The sequence below is a fragment of the Lithobates pipiens genome, unplaced genomic scaffold, assembly GCF_037356315.1.
Source record: "Lithobates pipiens isolate NorthernLeopardFrog02 unplaced genomic scaffold, aLitPip1_a1.2 Scaffold_22, whole genome shotgun sequence".
Lineage (NCBI taxonomy): Eukaryota > Metazoa > Chordata > Amphibia > Anura > Ranidae > Lithobates > Lithobates pipiens.
Genome location: NW_027507784.1, coordinates 43,676,095 through 43,689,357, shown reverse-complemented (window position 1 = coordinate 43,689,357; position 13,263 = coordinate 43,676,095). Strand labels below are relative to the sequence as shown.

Below are 13,263 nucleotides of genomic sequence, written 5' to 3'. Positions count from 1 at the left end.
CTGTAGAAACGAGCCTGTTTTCTCCATGTTGGCAGAAACTAGTTCTGTCCCCCCTTACATCAAACGTAGAGAAAAAAAACTCCTGTGGGCCCAGGGGCGGATCCAGAGCCTAGTCTCGGGCGGGGCACTGCCAGAAAATTTTGCAGCAATTTGTTGGGGCAATGGCTGGTGTTAGCGCTTCAATCATCACAGCGCCATGATTAATATGGTGTCAGGATGATTGAAGCGCATTATTTCTATTATTACATTGTAATATAAAATTAAATAGTTCAGCTCACCATAATGTAGAATCAGTGGGAGCCCTGAGTGTGTCACTTTTCACGTTGCCTGCCACCAGATGCAGCGTGTCACTTGCTTCGTCGCCTGCCACCAGATGCAGCGTGTCACTTGCTACGTCGCCTGCCACCAGATGCAGCGTGTCACTTGCCACGTCGCCTGCCACCAGACGCAGCGTGTCTCTTGCTTACTGTCGACGAGTGCGGGAGTACCAAGATGGCCGCGACGCAACGTCCGTTCAGTCACATATTCAGATGAGCAGCGGCTTCCTGACAACACCTGTCTGCTTGCTCAGTCACACGCCAGCCCACCGGCATGATTGCCCATACGCTCGCTCACCAGCTGGCCTGTTCAGTCACCCGACGGCTCACCCGTTCATTATTTTCTCGGGGGGTGCAATTGCCCCGTTGCCCCCCCTGGATCCACCCCTGTGTGGGCCGAAAATGTTGTGGGAGCTGAAGAATCTGTCTGCATCTTCTCTCTAGAATTGAGATGCCAGGGCCAGATCTCAGGTGTGCTGGGGTGGGCTCTGCTTCCCAGATTTCAGGCATGCCCCCTCAGGTGCTATTGACGCTGTGCGTGTGGTTAGGTGTATCATGGTATGATAGCAGTAAATACACAGAGTCCGCTTATAGATAAAAATTAAAGGAAAGGCCCAACTATACAGACAGCCCAACAGGAGAGCACCACACTGGGAAACATGCACAGTTCTGTGCAACTTGAAAGTATAGCAGGTTCTGATGCACCAACAGTGTCTGTCCCCAAGGGTGGAATGCCGCCTGACCTGCCCAGTCCCACTGGGGAGTATTCCAATGCAGGGTGGTGTATACTTAGCCTGCCCCTACTTGTCTCCCTGATGCTCTTTGAAAGATGGGTGCCCTTTGCCTACACTATCCACTTCACACCAAAACCTGGGGGAAGGCAATTAAAAAGGCTTTGCTGACCCAAGATGGCCACCAGGGATCACCTCTATGGTTTCTCATCCTCTAAAGAAGGACTTTTTTGGGTGCAGGTGGACAGTCAGTGTCATAGTTCTACTTTACCCGGATGGGGGGAGGGGGGGGGGGGGTGTTAGGCAGGGTTGGGATGGGATGGCATCAGGAAGGCTGTACAGGGCCCCATGATTTCTAACAGCGGCCCTGCTCACCTTGTAAAGCAGCCCATTCAGTGTAAAATAGAAGTGAAAGGCAAACCATCTGTGTATAGGTATTAACAAAAATATTATAAATACCTTTTCTTTTCTTTTGTTTTAGCTGTGATCTTATGACCCATGTTCTTGGCTGCATAAGGGGCTTGGAGAGGTGGGAGTGGAGAAACAGCAGCACACCGATCTTCCCAGTGAATGGCTATACTGGGGGTGGGGATGTCAGCACACGTTTGACCATTGGAGGACATGCATGCACAGCCAGAAAACTGACAGTGCTGGGATGGATATACCCTATTGTCTACCGTGTTCAGTTAGATATAGGAAAACAGGGGAACTGGCAGGATCACCAGGTATTTCACACAAAGGAAGTTAAACAAAGAGGATACTTTTTAACACAAGTACATGGTACAAGAGACACATATTGGGAATATGAAATGTTGCAGTAACATAACATAACTTAATATACATAACACTTTAACATTAACGTTACAGGTGTCACAAAGGGATCTTGCACATGGGCTGCCTAAGCCCATTAAGTGTAACGGAAGCTGAATTTCCTATGTACGTCCAGGCACCCCATGCACAGTGGACTGTCATTGACATGAATCTCTGCATGCTGCTGTACTCCTGTATACAGCAGTGCTATTGCATATACCCTGTTTCACCGAAAATAAGACCTACAAGGACTTTAACTAGGGCTTTTTTGGGGGGGTAGGGCTTACATTGCAGCCATCACCGACAATCATGCTAGGTCTTATTTTCAGGGAAACAGGGTATGAATACAGCAGCACCCAGCCATTCATGTAAATGACAGATGGTATGTAAGAGGGGGCTAGCTGGGCATTCCTCCACGTTACCTCGTTGATCGCCAAAATGTAGAGTGACATCAGAGGCCTACCCTTGACTGGGTTCTTCTGGGCTACACTAAGCACTGTGGACAGTGTGCATAAAAATTTGTATTTTGGATTCGTACAAATGTACTAATTTTCGGAAATTCGTACGAATTTTCATTTCATACGAAACTAATCGCACATGTCTACTTCATACCTCAGTGTGCTTTCACTGACCCAATCTTCAAATGTCTATGTGTAGAGTGCTGCTTACTTTCATAAACCACCTTAGAATAAATTCAGACCAGGCAGAACAACAGTAAAACTCAGCATAATAGTTCCTAACTGACAAACGGTGGCTGCCCTAGCATACCTGCATAAAATCCAATACTGGCAAGTTCAAGGTGGCTGTAGTCCATGATAATGGTATCCCAATGAATTGGTGTCTTCAGAGCAGACTACAAGTCCCGGCAGAACCTTTTACATGGTGGCGTTATGCAGTTCCGCAAGCCAAGTTTGGTGGATAACATTCCGGAGACTCTCCGGTTGATCTCTGGACCCTCAGGACCCCTGTCCCTTTTTATAATCACCAAGTGAAGGACCCTAGGTCCTCCCTCACCTCTATTACTAGCTATCACCTTTAATACTGTCTAATCACATTACCTTATGTGTCGGCATTCCTCCGTTCCACCAACCCAGACCTGCACAGGGAGCAACATATATAATGACCCAACAGAGATCAGAATTCATACACTGCTCAGTTTTATTTTCCGGGTACAAGACTTCCTCTCTCTCTACAGAGTACAGAAGCAATAATATATTTAAAGGGGTATTCTAGCCTTAGGTTTCAATAATATAGCACAAAGCAGTGTAAACATTAGGGGGGCTTTTTTACAAGATTCTGTCACCAAGGACAGGATGGCCAGACCCAAGAAAGCCTTAGCCCGGTAAAAAGGTAGTAAAAACATTAACTTCTTCCCCCTAGCTAGGGTAGCCATAAATATCTAACTACAGTAGGCAACGTGTACACTGCACCTGGGCTGCCTGGATGGTGGAAATTCAGCTGCAATTACACTAAACAGGCTCAGCCGCCTCAAGAGCCTTTCAATGATACCAAAGGCTTCTTAAAGAAAAAAAAAATGTCATACCTGCTATGTGTAATAGTTTTGCACAGAGCAGCCCCATTCCTCCTCTTCTTGGGTCCCCTGCTGGCACTCCTGGCTCCTCCTGCCAAGTGCCTCCACAGCAAGCACCCAAGCAGGTGCGATCCTGAGCCACACACACAGCTGTGGCTCAGCCCCGCCCCTCTCTCTCCTCATTGGCTCACTGGCTGTGATTGACACTTAGCTCCCGCTGCTGTCTCAGCCAATGAAGAGGGATGGTCCCCGAAGATCCAAGGCTCTCATGCTTATTGCTGGATCGCTATGGGTCTCAGGTAAATAGTGGGGGGGGATGCTGTACACAGAAGGTTTTGTAACTTCATGCATAAAATGTATGACGGTAAAAAACTTTGAGCCTTCACGACCACTTTAAACCTCAATAAAAGTAAATTGAGCTTTCCCTCTGTATTTCTCCCTCCTAATGTTATTTAAAATTGCTCCCTATGTTGAGTTTGGTGGACAGTACCACCAAATGAAACCCAGTCAACCGAATAGGTTGCTCAGCATATGCCTTGTAACTGTGTTCAATGCATGCACGGTGCTTCAGGCTTTCAAAGGTTAAAACCAGGAATGATGCAGCAGTATTATTAAGTTTAAAGAAGCCCGAACAGAGGAATTTTCGACGGACACTAATGTTACTGTGTAGTTACACCAGCTCTATTTCCCTTGGGTGCATTGGTGGTGACTGACAATACATTGGTAATCAGTGCAAATTACATCAGTGGTCAGTGTAAATGCCCCTAACGGTTTCACTTTTAAACAAGATCTTCTGACCACTTCCAGGTTGTCACTAAAAAATGTGCTCCATCAGTAGATTTTGACAAGGGGAAGGGGGAGGGGTATTTACTAAAGGTAAATCCACTTTGCACTACAAGTGCACTCGAAAGTGCAGTCGCTGTAGATCTGAGGGGGACATGCAAGGATCATTTCAGATCTTCCCCTCAGATCTAAAGCGACTGCACTTCCAAGTGTACTTGTAGTGCAAAGTGGATTTGCCTTTAGTAAATCAACCCCCATTATCAGTTGGTTAGCAACCATGGTGAAGACCTTCTGTTCTGAGAAAGCTTTACTGTGCTAGGCCGAAATATAAAACAAATCTGGCTTTACCTTTGCTGCAGAAGAAGTAAATATTTTTGACAAAGTCCCGAACTTCAAGTTTAACGGTGGCTTTAATGTATTTGTCCACCGGGTTCATAAGATCCTTCAGTGTCACGGACTGACAGACGCTGGAGTAAATGTATATGTCATCTCTGCTCTCTTTCATATCATTCTGGATGCGTTCCTCCTCAATCCTTTTATATTGACCATGCCGTTTGTCTGATTCTTCCCAGGTCACCACAAGATCTCGTGGACAAAAGGCACCAACTTTCAGATGAATATATTCATCTCTAAACATAATGCAATGTATACCGTCTTTTCCTAGAATGTTTAAATAGTCATCAAGTCAAGGAAGATAATTTTGTTTCATCTCTCAAAGATCAGACAAGCAGTTTTTAGCAAAGAGGTGCTATACCCTAGGGGCCTGTCATCCTAATGCCGCGTGCACACGACCGGACTTTTCGATTGGACTTGGTCCGGTGGACAATCCGACAGACTTTGCAGCTGAGGTTTCTCCGGACTTTCAAACAAACGGACTCGGCCGCACACGATCACTCCAAAAGTCCGACGGATTCTAACGTGATGACGTAGAATAAGGAAGTTCATAGCCAGTAGCCAATAGCTGCCCTAGCGTCGGTTTTAGTCCGTCGGACCAGCACACAGACAAACGGATTGTCTGCTAAAAGCCGAGTCCGGCGGACAAATTTTAAGCCAGTCTTATTTTTAGGTCCGCCGGACATTTGGGAAGAAAAAGTCCGCTGGAGCCCACACACGATCAAATTGTCCGAATCGGGAAAAAATTGTAAATTCAATGAGAATTTGAAAAAGATATAAAACAAATTCCGAATACAAACTCCGAATACGCATTGAACAAATCAATCAAATTCATCTAAACTAAATTACTAGATTAACGAATCGAAACAAAATACATTTTTTCATCATGCACATGTCTATGGGATAGATTTATGGATTTTTTTTCTTTTACTAGTAATGGGGGCGATCAGTGATTTCTAGTGGGACTGCGACAATGTGGCAGACAAATTGGACACTAAGTGACACTTTTTGGGGACCAGTGGCACTAATACAGTGATCAGTGCTAAAAAAAAATGCACTCTCACTGTACTAATGACACTGGCTGGGAAGGGGTTAACATCAGGTGCGATCAAAGGGTTAAGTGTGCCCCTAGGGAGTGATTTCTAACTGTTTGGGGGGGGGTGCTTAATTGGAGGAAGACAGAGATCCGTGTTTCTGCTTAGCAGAAACACAAGATCTCCATCTTCCTCTCTGACAGAATGGTGGTCGGCCTTTGTTTACATAAGCAGGCCACTGTTCTGCCTCTCCTGTGAAAGATTGGCGGGTCCCGGCGTACATCGCATCTACCAAACAGCTACCGCTGTGTCCATTCACAGAGCAAGCGGGTCGCCGGCGGAATGCGCATGCGACCCCATATCCTGTGCACTAAATCACGTACAGGTACATGATTTCCACGCAGGAGGGCCACCCTGCCGCAGTATATCTGCATGGGGCGGTCCTTAAATGGTTAAAGTATCCTATGTACTTGCAATGCTTACATGTAATACTGTTGAGTTCTTAATACGTAATACATGCTTATCAGTGCCGATACCGAGTATTTGCACAAGTATCGGTACTCGTTCAAATGCACCAATACCTGAATACCTGAAACCGATACTTTCAGGCTCAGTTCTTTGAGTTGTCAATGGGTTTCCCCTATTGACAGCTGAAGTGTTAAAGAAGTTCGGTATTTGGAGCTGTCCAAACAAAAAAAAAAAAAAAAAAAAAAGCAGCCAGCAATGTTTACTAACAACACTTAAATAAAAATAAACATTGTTTCTTTTTGTATCTTTCTGTTTCTTCATCTGCAGATCAAAGGGATGAACAAATGTTCCTCTGTTTAACCCCTTATTAATCCTTAATTTACTCTAATCAGCCTCAATTAACTCCCTATTCTCCTTTTTGTTTGCTTTTTTAATGAATATTTTTACACACACACACGCACACATATAAATTTCCACATTTCACATTGAAAAAGTTCAAATAAAAAATTATTTAATTTGTAAATAACTTTTTAATGCTTTGTACCATTGCTGACAGCTGAAGTGAAAACAAAATAGTTAGGTATCAGTAATTGGTATCGGTGAGTACTAAAGTACTAAAAAAAAATAAAAAAAGTATTGGTACTCGTACTCATTGTAAAAAAATGGTATCGGTGCTTCCCTACTTATAATATTTGTAAAATTAAACATTGATTCTTTTATAGCAATATGTGGTACCTTCAAAGTCCTCCTTTTCCATAGTTTGGGCCTTTTTGTATACATAAATCTTTAAGGATGTGGTACCGGACACTACATGTCCAATAAATAGAAGGTCTCCTCTCAGCCTGTCAGCACCACTCCCCTAATCCATGCTCCCGGCCCCTAATCTACATATAGGGCACCGGACTATGGATTCCAATAAGGTTTTTTTTTTTTTTTTTAAGCACACGATTAGAGCCGGAGGCTCTAATTGGCTTTCTAAAAGGGTGGGCTTTGGGCACAGAGCACTGTGCCCTGAGCCCACCCAGTTGTGTGACAATAGCAAATTAATATTCGTTAATGTCTTCCTGTTTCTCCTCCCCATCAATCATCTTTTTTTCAGCACTAAATGTATGTAATGGCAAGGGGTGCTAGGTTGTGCTACAGTGTCTTTTGAAGCTGGCTGCTCGCGGATCATATGGGGAAAACAGTGTGACATAAAATATTGCAACAATGGCCATTTTATTCTCTAGATTCTGTGCTTAAAAAAAATATTAGACATGTTCACTGACAAAAAATGTGTTTGTTTTTTTTTGCTCTTTTCGGAAATTCGAAAAAAGAAAATTCAGATTTCCGAGTTTCCAAATTTTGAATTTTCAGATTTCCAAATTTATGAATTTTGGGATTTCAAATGTTGGGATTTCCAAATTTTCAAATTTCTGAATTTTCGAATGTTGGGATTTCCGAACTTTCAAATTTCTGAATTTCTGAATTTTGAATTTTCGGATTTCTGAATTTTCGGATTTAGAATTTTCAGATTTCCGAATTTTCAAATTTCTGAATTTTGAATTGTCGAATTCCAAATTTCCAAATTTTCATATTTTCAGAAATTCACAAATTCTAAAGTCCAAAAATTCAAAAATCGAAGAACATCAGTAAAATTTAAAATAATAACTATTAAATTATAGGAATTGAAATGTCCTTTCAAATTTGGCTGTTAGTGAACATAACAAATACAATTCGTTACGTTCAATTCAATACAATTTGAATTTTCACATTTTCATTCTTATTCTTGGATTTTCAAATTTCCAAATTTTTGAATTTTTTAATTTATTAAATTTCGAACATTCGAATTTCCAAATTTGCGATATTTTGAATTTCCAAAATTCAGAATTTTCAGAAATTTGAAAATTCGTAATTTCTGAAATTCGGACATTTCGGAAATTGAAAAATTCAGAAATTTTGGAATTAACGAATTTGTCAAAATTCATTAAAATACGAATTCAGAACTAAACGAATTGCACATGTCTAATTATATATATATATATATATATATATATATATATATATATATATATAATGTTTTGGGAGTTCTAAGTAATTTTCTAGCAAAAAATAATTTTTTTAACTTGTAAGCAACAAATGCCAGAAATAGACTTAGGCATGAAAGGGTTAAGAAGACTGCAAAAAATAATAAAACAATTTGGCAAGACTCAACTTACCGTTCCATGCCGTCTTCGGATCGATTTCCATACGGTGACACATTGCACAGGTGAATGATACATTTTTCTCTGTTTGGACGTGCAGTGACATGTAGAATCTGGGTGGTTCAGTGTAAAGCTCATTGCCCCTACCAAGGTTAATAGTCAGATATGGAGAAAGGAGAGATTCATCCTTGGAATACGCTTCATGCAGCTCCGGTGTTTGTGGTCCTTTGAAAAAGCACCTCACCTCCAGATTGTTGGGGAAATAGCTTACGAACGAACATTGCGCTAGGTACATTTGACAAGGTAAGAAAAACGGGAATATTATCTCTCCCATCACTGGACCCCAGGGAAGGTCTGAAAAAAATAAAATTGCAAGATCTTAGGGGTCTATTTATAAAACATTTGTTGCAAGAATATCAGAAGCATGCATGTAAGTTGATCGAAAAGTTCTGTATTTTTAAGATATTAATGCCTGTTAGTCATGTGCAATTCGTTTCGTTCCGATTTTGATCCGTTTTTCATCAAAACTCTGCTTATTTGTCAATTCGGAAATATCCAAATTAACGAAAGACCGTTTAACGTTTTTTTTTCAAAAAATTATTTTCTAAAAGAACAAAAATTCAAAAGCACGAAAATCTGAAAATTCGAAACTCGTCGAGACTCACTTAGTCTTTGCATTGTGTGTCTGTGTGTGCCACGCTAAGCATGGACAACAGAAAGAGGAGAAGAGAACTGTCTGAGGACTTGAGAACAAAAATTGTGGAAAAATATCAACAATCTCAAGGTTAAAAGTCCATCTCCAGAGAGCTAGATTTGGCGTTGTCCAGTGCACAACATTATCAAGAAGTTTGCAACCCGTGGCACTGTAGCTACAGTGGGGATCGAAAGTTTGGGCACCCCAGGTCAAAATGTGTATTAAAGAGGAAGTAAACCCTGATGGGTGTTACTTCCTCTTTCATTCCCTGCAAAGGCAAAGCATAATGGACTACTATGCATCGCATAGTAGCCCATTATGTGTCACTTACCTGACACAGGAGCCAGCGAAGTCGCCGCTTTCCCCTGTAGTCCGCCGCATCCATCTTGCTGGTGGCGCCTCGCAGCCCCGCCGCTGTCATTCGGTGAAGCCGTCACTCCCGCGCATGCACACGGGAGTCGACAAGCGCGGCAGCTCCATTCTTGGAAATGCCGCGCTTAGTGCACGCCGTAGACAGCGGTGCCTGTTTTCAGGCAAATATCTCCTAAACCATGTAGGTTTAGAAGATATTGCTTGGACCTACAGGTAAGCCTTAATCTAGGCTTACCTGTAAGGCCGCGTACACACGGGCGGACTGTTCGCCCAACTTTGTCCGTCCAACAGTTTCGGCAAACAGTCCGCTCAAAATTAGCATGGACGGACATGGCCACACACGACGAACGAACAGTCCGCTGAAACCGTGCGCGATGACGTGAACGGCACGTACGACGGGACGAAAAATACGACGTCCTATACACTGCATTATAACTTTTGGCGTGTAAATCCTTTCTGAGCATGCGCCAAACTTAGTCTGTCGAACAAGCCTACACACGGACGGACTGTTCGCTGAAACAAGGTTTCAGCGGACAGTTTTACGGAATTTCCGAAAAACCTTGTTCGTCCAACTGTCCGCTGAAACTGTCCGCTGAAAGCCCACACACGAGCGGACTGTCCGCCCAAACACTGTTCAGCGGACAAGGTTGGGCGAACAGTCCGCCCGTGTGTACGCGGCCTAGGTCAAAGTGGTTTGTAAGGGTTTACAACCACTTTAATATGCATAACGAAGCCAAGGAAAGATGGAAAAATCTCCAAATGGCATCAAATTACAGATTAGACATTCTTATAATATGTCAAAAAAAGTTAGATTTTATTTCCATCATTTACACTTTCAAAATTACAGAAAACAAAAAAATGGTGTCTGCAAAAGTTTGGGCACCCTGCAGAATTTATAGCATGCACTGCCCCCTTTGCAAAGCTGAGACCTGCCAGTGTCATGGATTGTTCTCAATCATCATCTGGGAAGACCAGGTGATGTCAATATCAAAGGTTTTAAATGGCCAGACTCATCTGACCTTGCCCCAACAATCAGCACCATGGGTTCTTCTAAGCAGCTGTCTAGAAAACTGAAACTGAAAATAGTTCACGCTCACAAAGCTGGAGAAGGCTATACTGTAATCTCTCTGGGCGTGGACGGAAGAGAAAAATTGATGAAAGGTTGCAACGCAGGATAGTCCGGATGGTGGATAAGCAGCCCCAAACAAGTTCCTAAGAAATTCAAGCTGTCCTGCAGGCTCAGGGAGCATCAGTGTCAGCGCAAACTATCCGTCGACATTTAAATGAAATGAAACGCTATGGCAGGAGACCCAGGAGGACCCCACGGCTGACACAGAGACATAAAAAAGCAAGAATACAGTTTGTCAAAATGTACTTGAGTAAGCCAAAATCCTTCTGGGAAAACGTCTTGTGGACAGATGAGCCCAAGATAGAGCTTTTTGGTAAAGTACATCATTCTACTGTTTACCGAAAATGGAATGAGGCCTACAAAGAACAGAACACAGTACCTACAGTGGAATATGGTGGTGGTTCAATGATGTTTTGGGGTTGTTTTGCTGCCCCTGGCACTAGGTGCCTTGAATGTTTGCAAGGCATCATGAAATCTGAGGATTATCAAAGGATTTTGGGTCACACTGTAGCCCAGTGTCAGAAAGCTGGGTTTGCGTCCGAGATCTTGGGTCTTCCAGCAGGACAATGATCCCAAACATACGTCAGAAAGCACCCAGAAATAGATGGCAATTAAGCGCTAAAGTGGCCAGCAATGAGTACAGATCTAAATCCCATTGAACAACTGTGGAAAGATCTTAAATTTACTGTTGGCAAAAGGCTCACTTCCAATAAGAGAGACGTGGAGCAGTTTGCAAAGGAAGAGTGGTCCACAATGCCGGGTGAGAGGTGTAAGAAGCTTATTGATGGTTATAGGAAGTGACTGATTTCAGTTATTTTTTCCAAAGGGTGGGCAACCAAACATTAAGTTAAGGGTGCCAAGAATTTTGACCAGCCCATTTCTGGAATTTTGTGTGACATTATGTCCAATTTGCTTTTTTCCTCCCTTTTTTTGTTTTGTTCCAATGCACACAAAGGGAATAAACATGTGTATAGCAAAGCATGTGTTACTGCAATACTATTTTGTGAGAAATACTTGATTTTCTGGAACGATTGCTGGGGTGCCAACAATTTCGGCCATGACTATATATATATATATATATATATATATATATATATATATATATATATATATATATATATATATATAATGTTTGGGGGTTCTAAGTCATTTTCTAGCAAAAAAAAAGATTTTAACTCGAAACCAACAAATGTCAGAAAAAGGTTTCGTGTTTAAAGTGGTTGTAAACCTGCTTTTTGGACTTCTACCTATAAGTACCGTATATACTCGAGTATAGGCCGACCCGAATATAAGCCGAGGCCCCCAATTTACCCCCAAAAAAACTGGCAAACTTATTGACTCGTGTATAAGCCGAGGGTGAGACATGCCTGTCCATCCCTGTGTGTGTGTCCGTCCATCCCTGTGTGTCCGTCCATCCCTGTGTGTCCGTCCATCCCTGTGTGTCCGTCCATCCATCCCTGTGTGTGTGTCCATCCATCCATCCATCCCTGTGTGTGTGTGTGTCCATCCATCCATCCATCCCTGTGTGTGTGTGTGTCCATCCATCCATCCATCCCTGTGTGTGTGTGTCTCCATCCATCCATCCATCCCTGTGTGTGTGTGTCTCCATCCATCCATCCATCCCTGTGTGTGTGTGTCTCCATCCATCCATCCATCCCTGTGTGTGTGTGTATCCATCCATCCCTGTGTGTGTGTGTCTCCATCCATCCATCCCTGTGTGTGTGTGTCCGTGTGTGTGTGTGTGTGTGTGTGTGTGTGTGTGTGTGTGTGTGTGTCCAGCCTACCTGTGTCCCGAGCCTCCGTCCCGTGCCTTGCCTCCTTGCCTCCGTCCCGTGCCGTGCCTTGCCTCCGTCCCGTGTCGTGCCTTGCCTCCGTCCCGTCCCGTGCCGTGCCTTGCCTTGCCTTGCCTCCGTCCCGTGCCTTGCCAGGATCGCCGCTCTTCGTCGGCGCCTCGGCGGCCATTGTAAAATTCAAAAGCCGCGCCTCCGCCTTTGCCTGTGATAGGCGGAACACTGAATTTCCCAGCAGCCTGTGTTCCGCCTATCACGGACATCGTCTCATCCTCGTCCGTAGTACGAGGATGAGACGATGTCCGTGATAGGCGGAACACAGGCTGCTGGGAAATTCAGTGTTCCGCCTATCACAGGCGAAGGCGGAGCCGGAGGCGCGGCTTTTGAATTATAGAATGGCCGCTGTCTGTCTGCTCGACACGCTGATCGAGCAGGCAGACAGCGATGACTCGAGTATAAGCCGAGGGGGGCACTTTCAGCCTCAAAAAAGAGGCTGAAAATCTCGGCTTATACTCGAGTATATACGGTAAGCCTAGAATTATGCCCCATACACACAGTCGGAAATTCAGACAGAAAAAGTTCGATCGGATTATGTTATCGGAAAGTCCGATGGTGTGTGGGCTCTATCTGACTTTTTCTGTTGGAATTTCCGACGGAAAAAGTTTGAGAGCTGGATCTAAAATTCTCCAACTACAAAATCCGATCTGACTTTTTCAGATTGCGTGTAGAGAATTCCGACGCACAAAGTGCGACGCATGCTCAGAAAAAAAATTTGGAGACAAAAGCTATTGGCTACTGGCCTCTACGTAGTTCCGTCGTACGTTACGAATGTCACCTCGTTCCGAACGATCGGATTTTCCGACAACTTTGTGCGACCGTGTGTATGCAAGACTAGTTTCGGCCAAAATACGTTGGAAAAAAGCCAACGGATTTTGTGGTCGGAATGTCCGGCCGTGTGTATGGGGCACAAAGCTTACCTATAGATCAGTGTTTCTCAACTCCAGCCCTCAAGGCGCCCCAACAGGCCA

General features: G+C 43.6%; 1 protein-coding gene across 3 annotated transcripts in view; it reads right to left on the bottom strand.

Moving 5' to 3' along the window:
* LOC143923704 (uncharacterized) overlaps positions 1–13,263 on the bottom strand; it is a 48,624-nt gene that overhangs the window by 9,583 nt on the left and 25,778 nt on the right. For 2 of the 3 annotated variants that reach the window (XM_077447506.1, XM_077447507.1), the window contains 2 exons: positions 8,266–8,604; positions 4,521–4,832 (listed from right to left, as the gene is read on the bottom strand). In XM_077447506.1, the coding sequence (XP_077303632.1) occupies positions 4,521–4,832; positions 8,266–8,604 (651 nt within the window). The remainder of the gene's footprint in view (positions 1–4,520; positions 4,833–8,265; positions 8,605–13,263) is intronic. The other variant, XM_077447508.1, reaches the window with a different exon arrangement.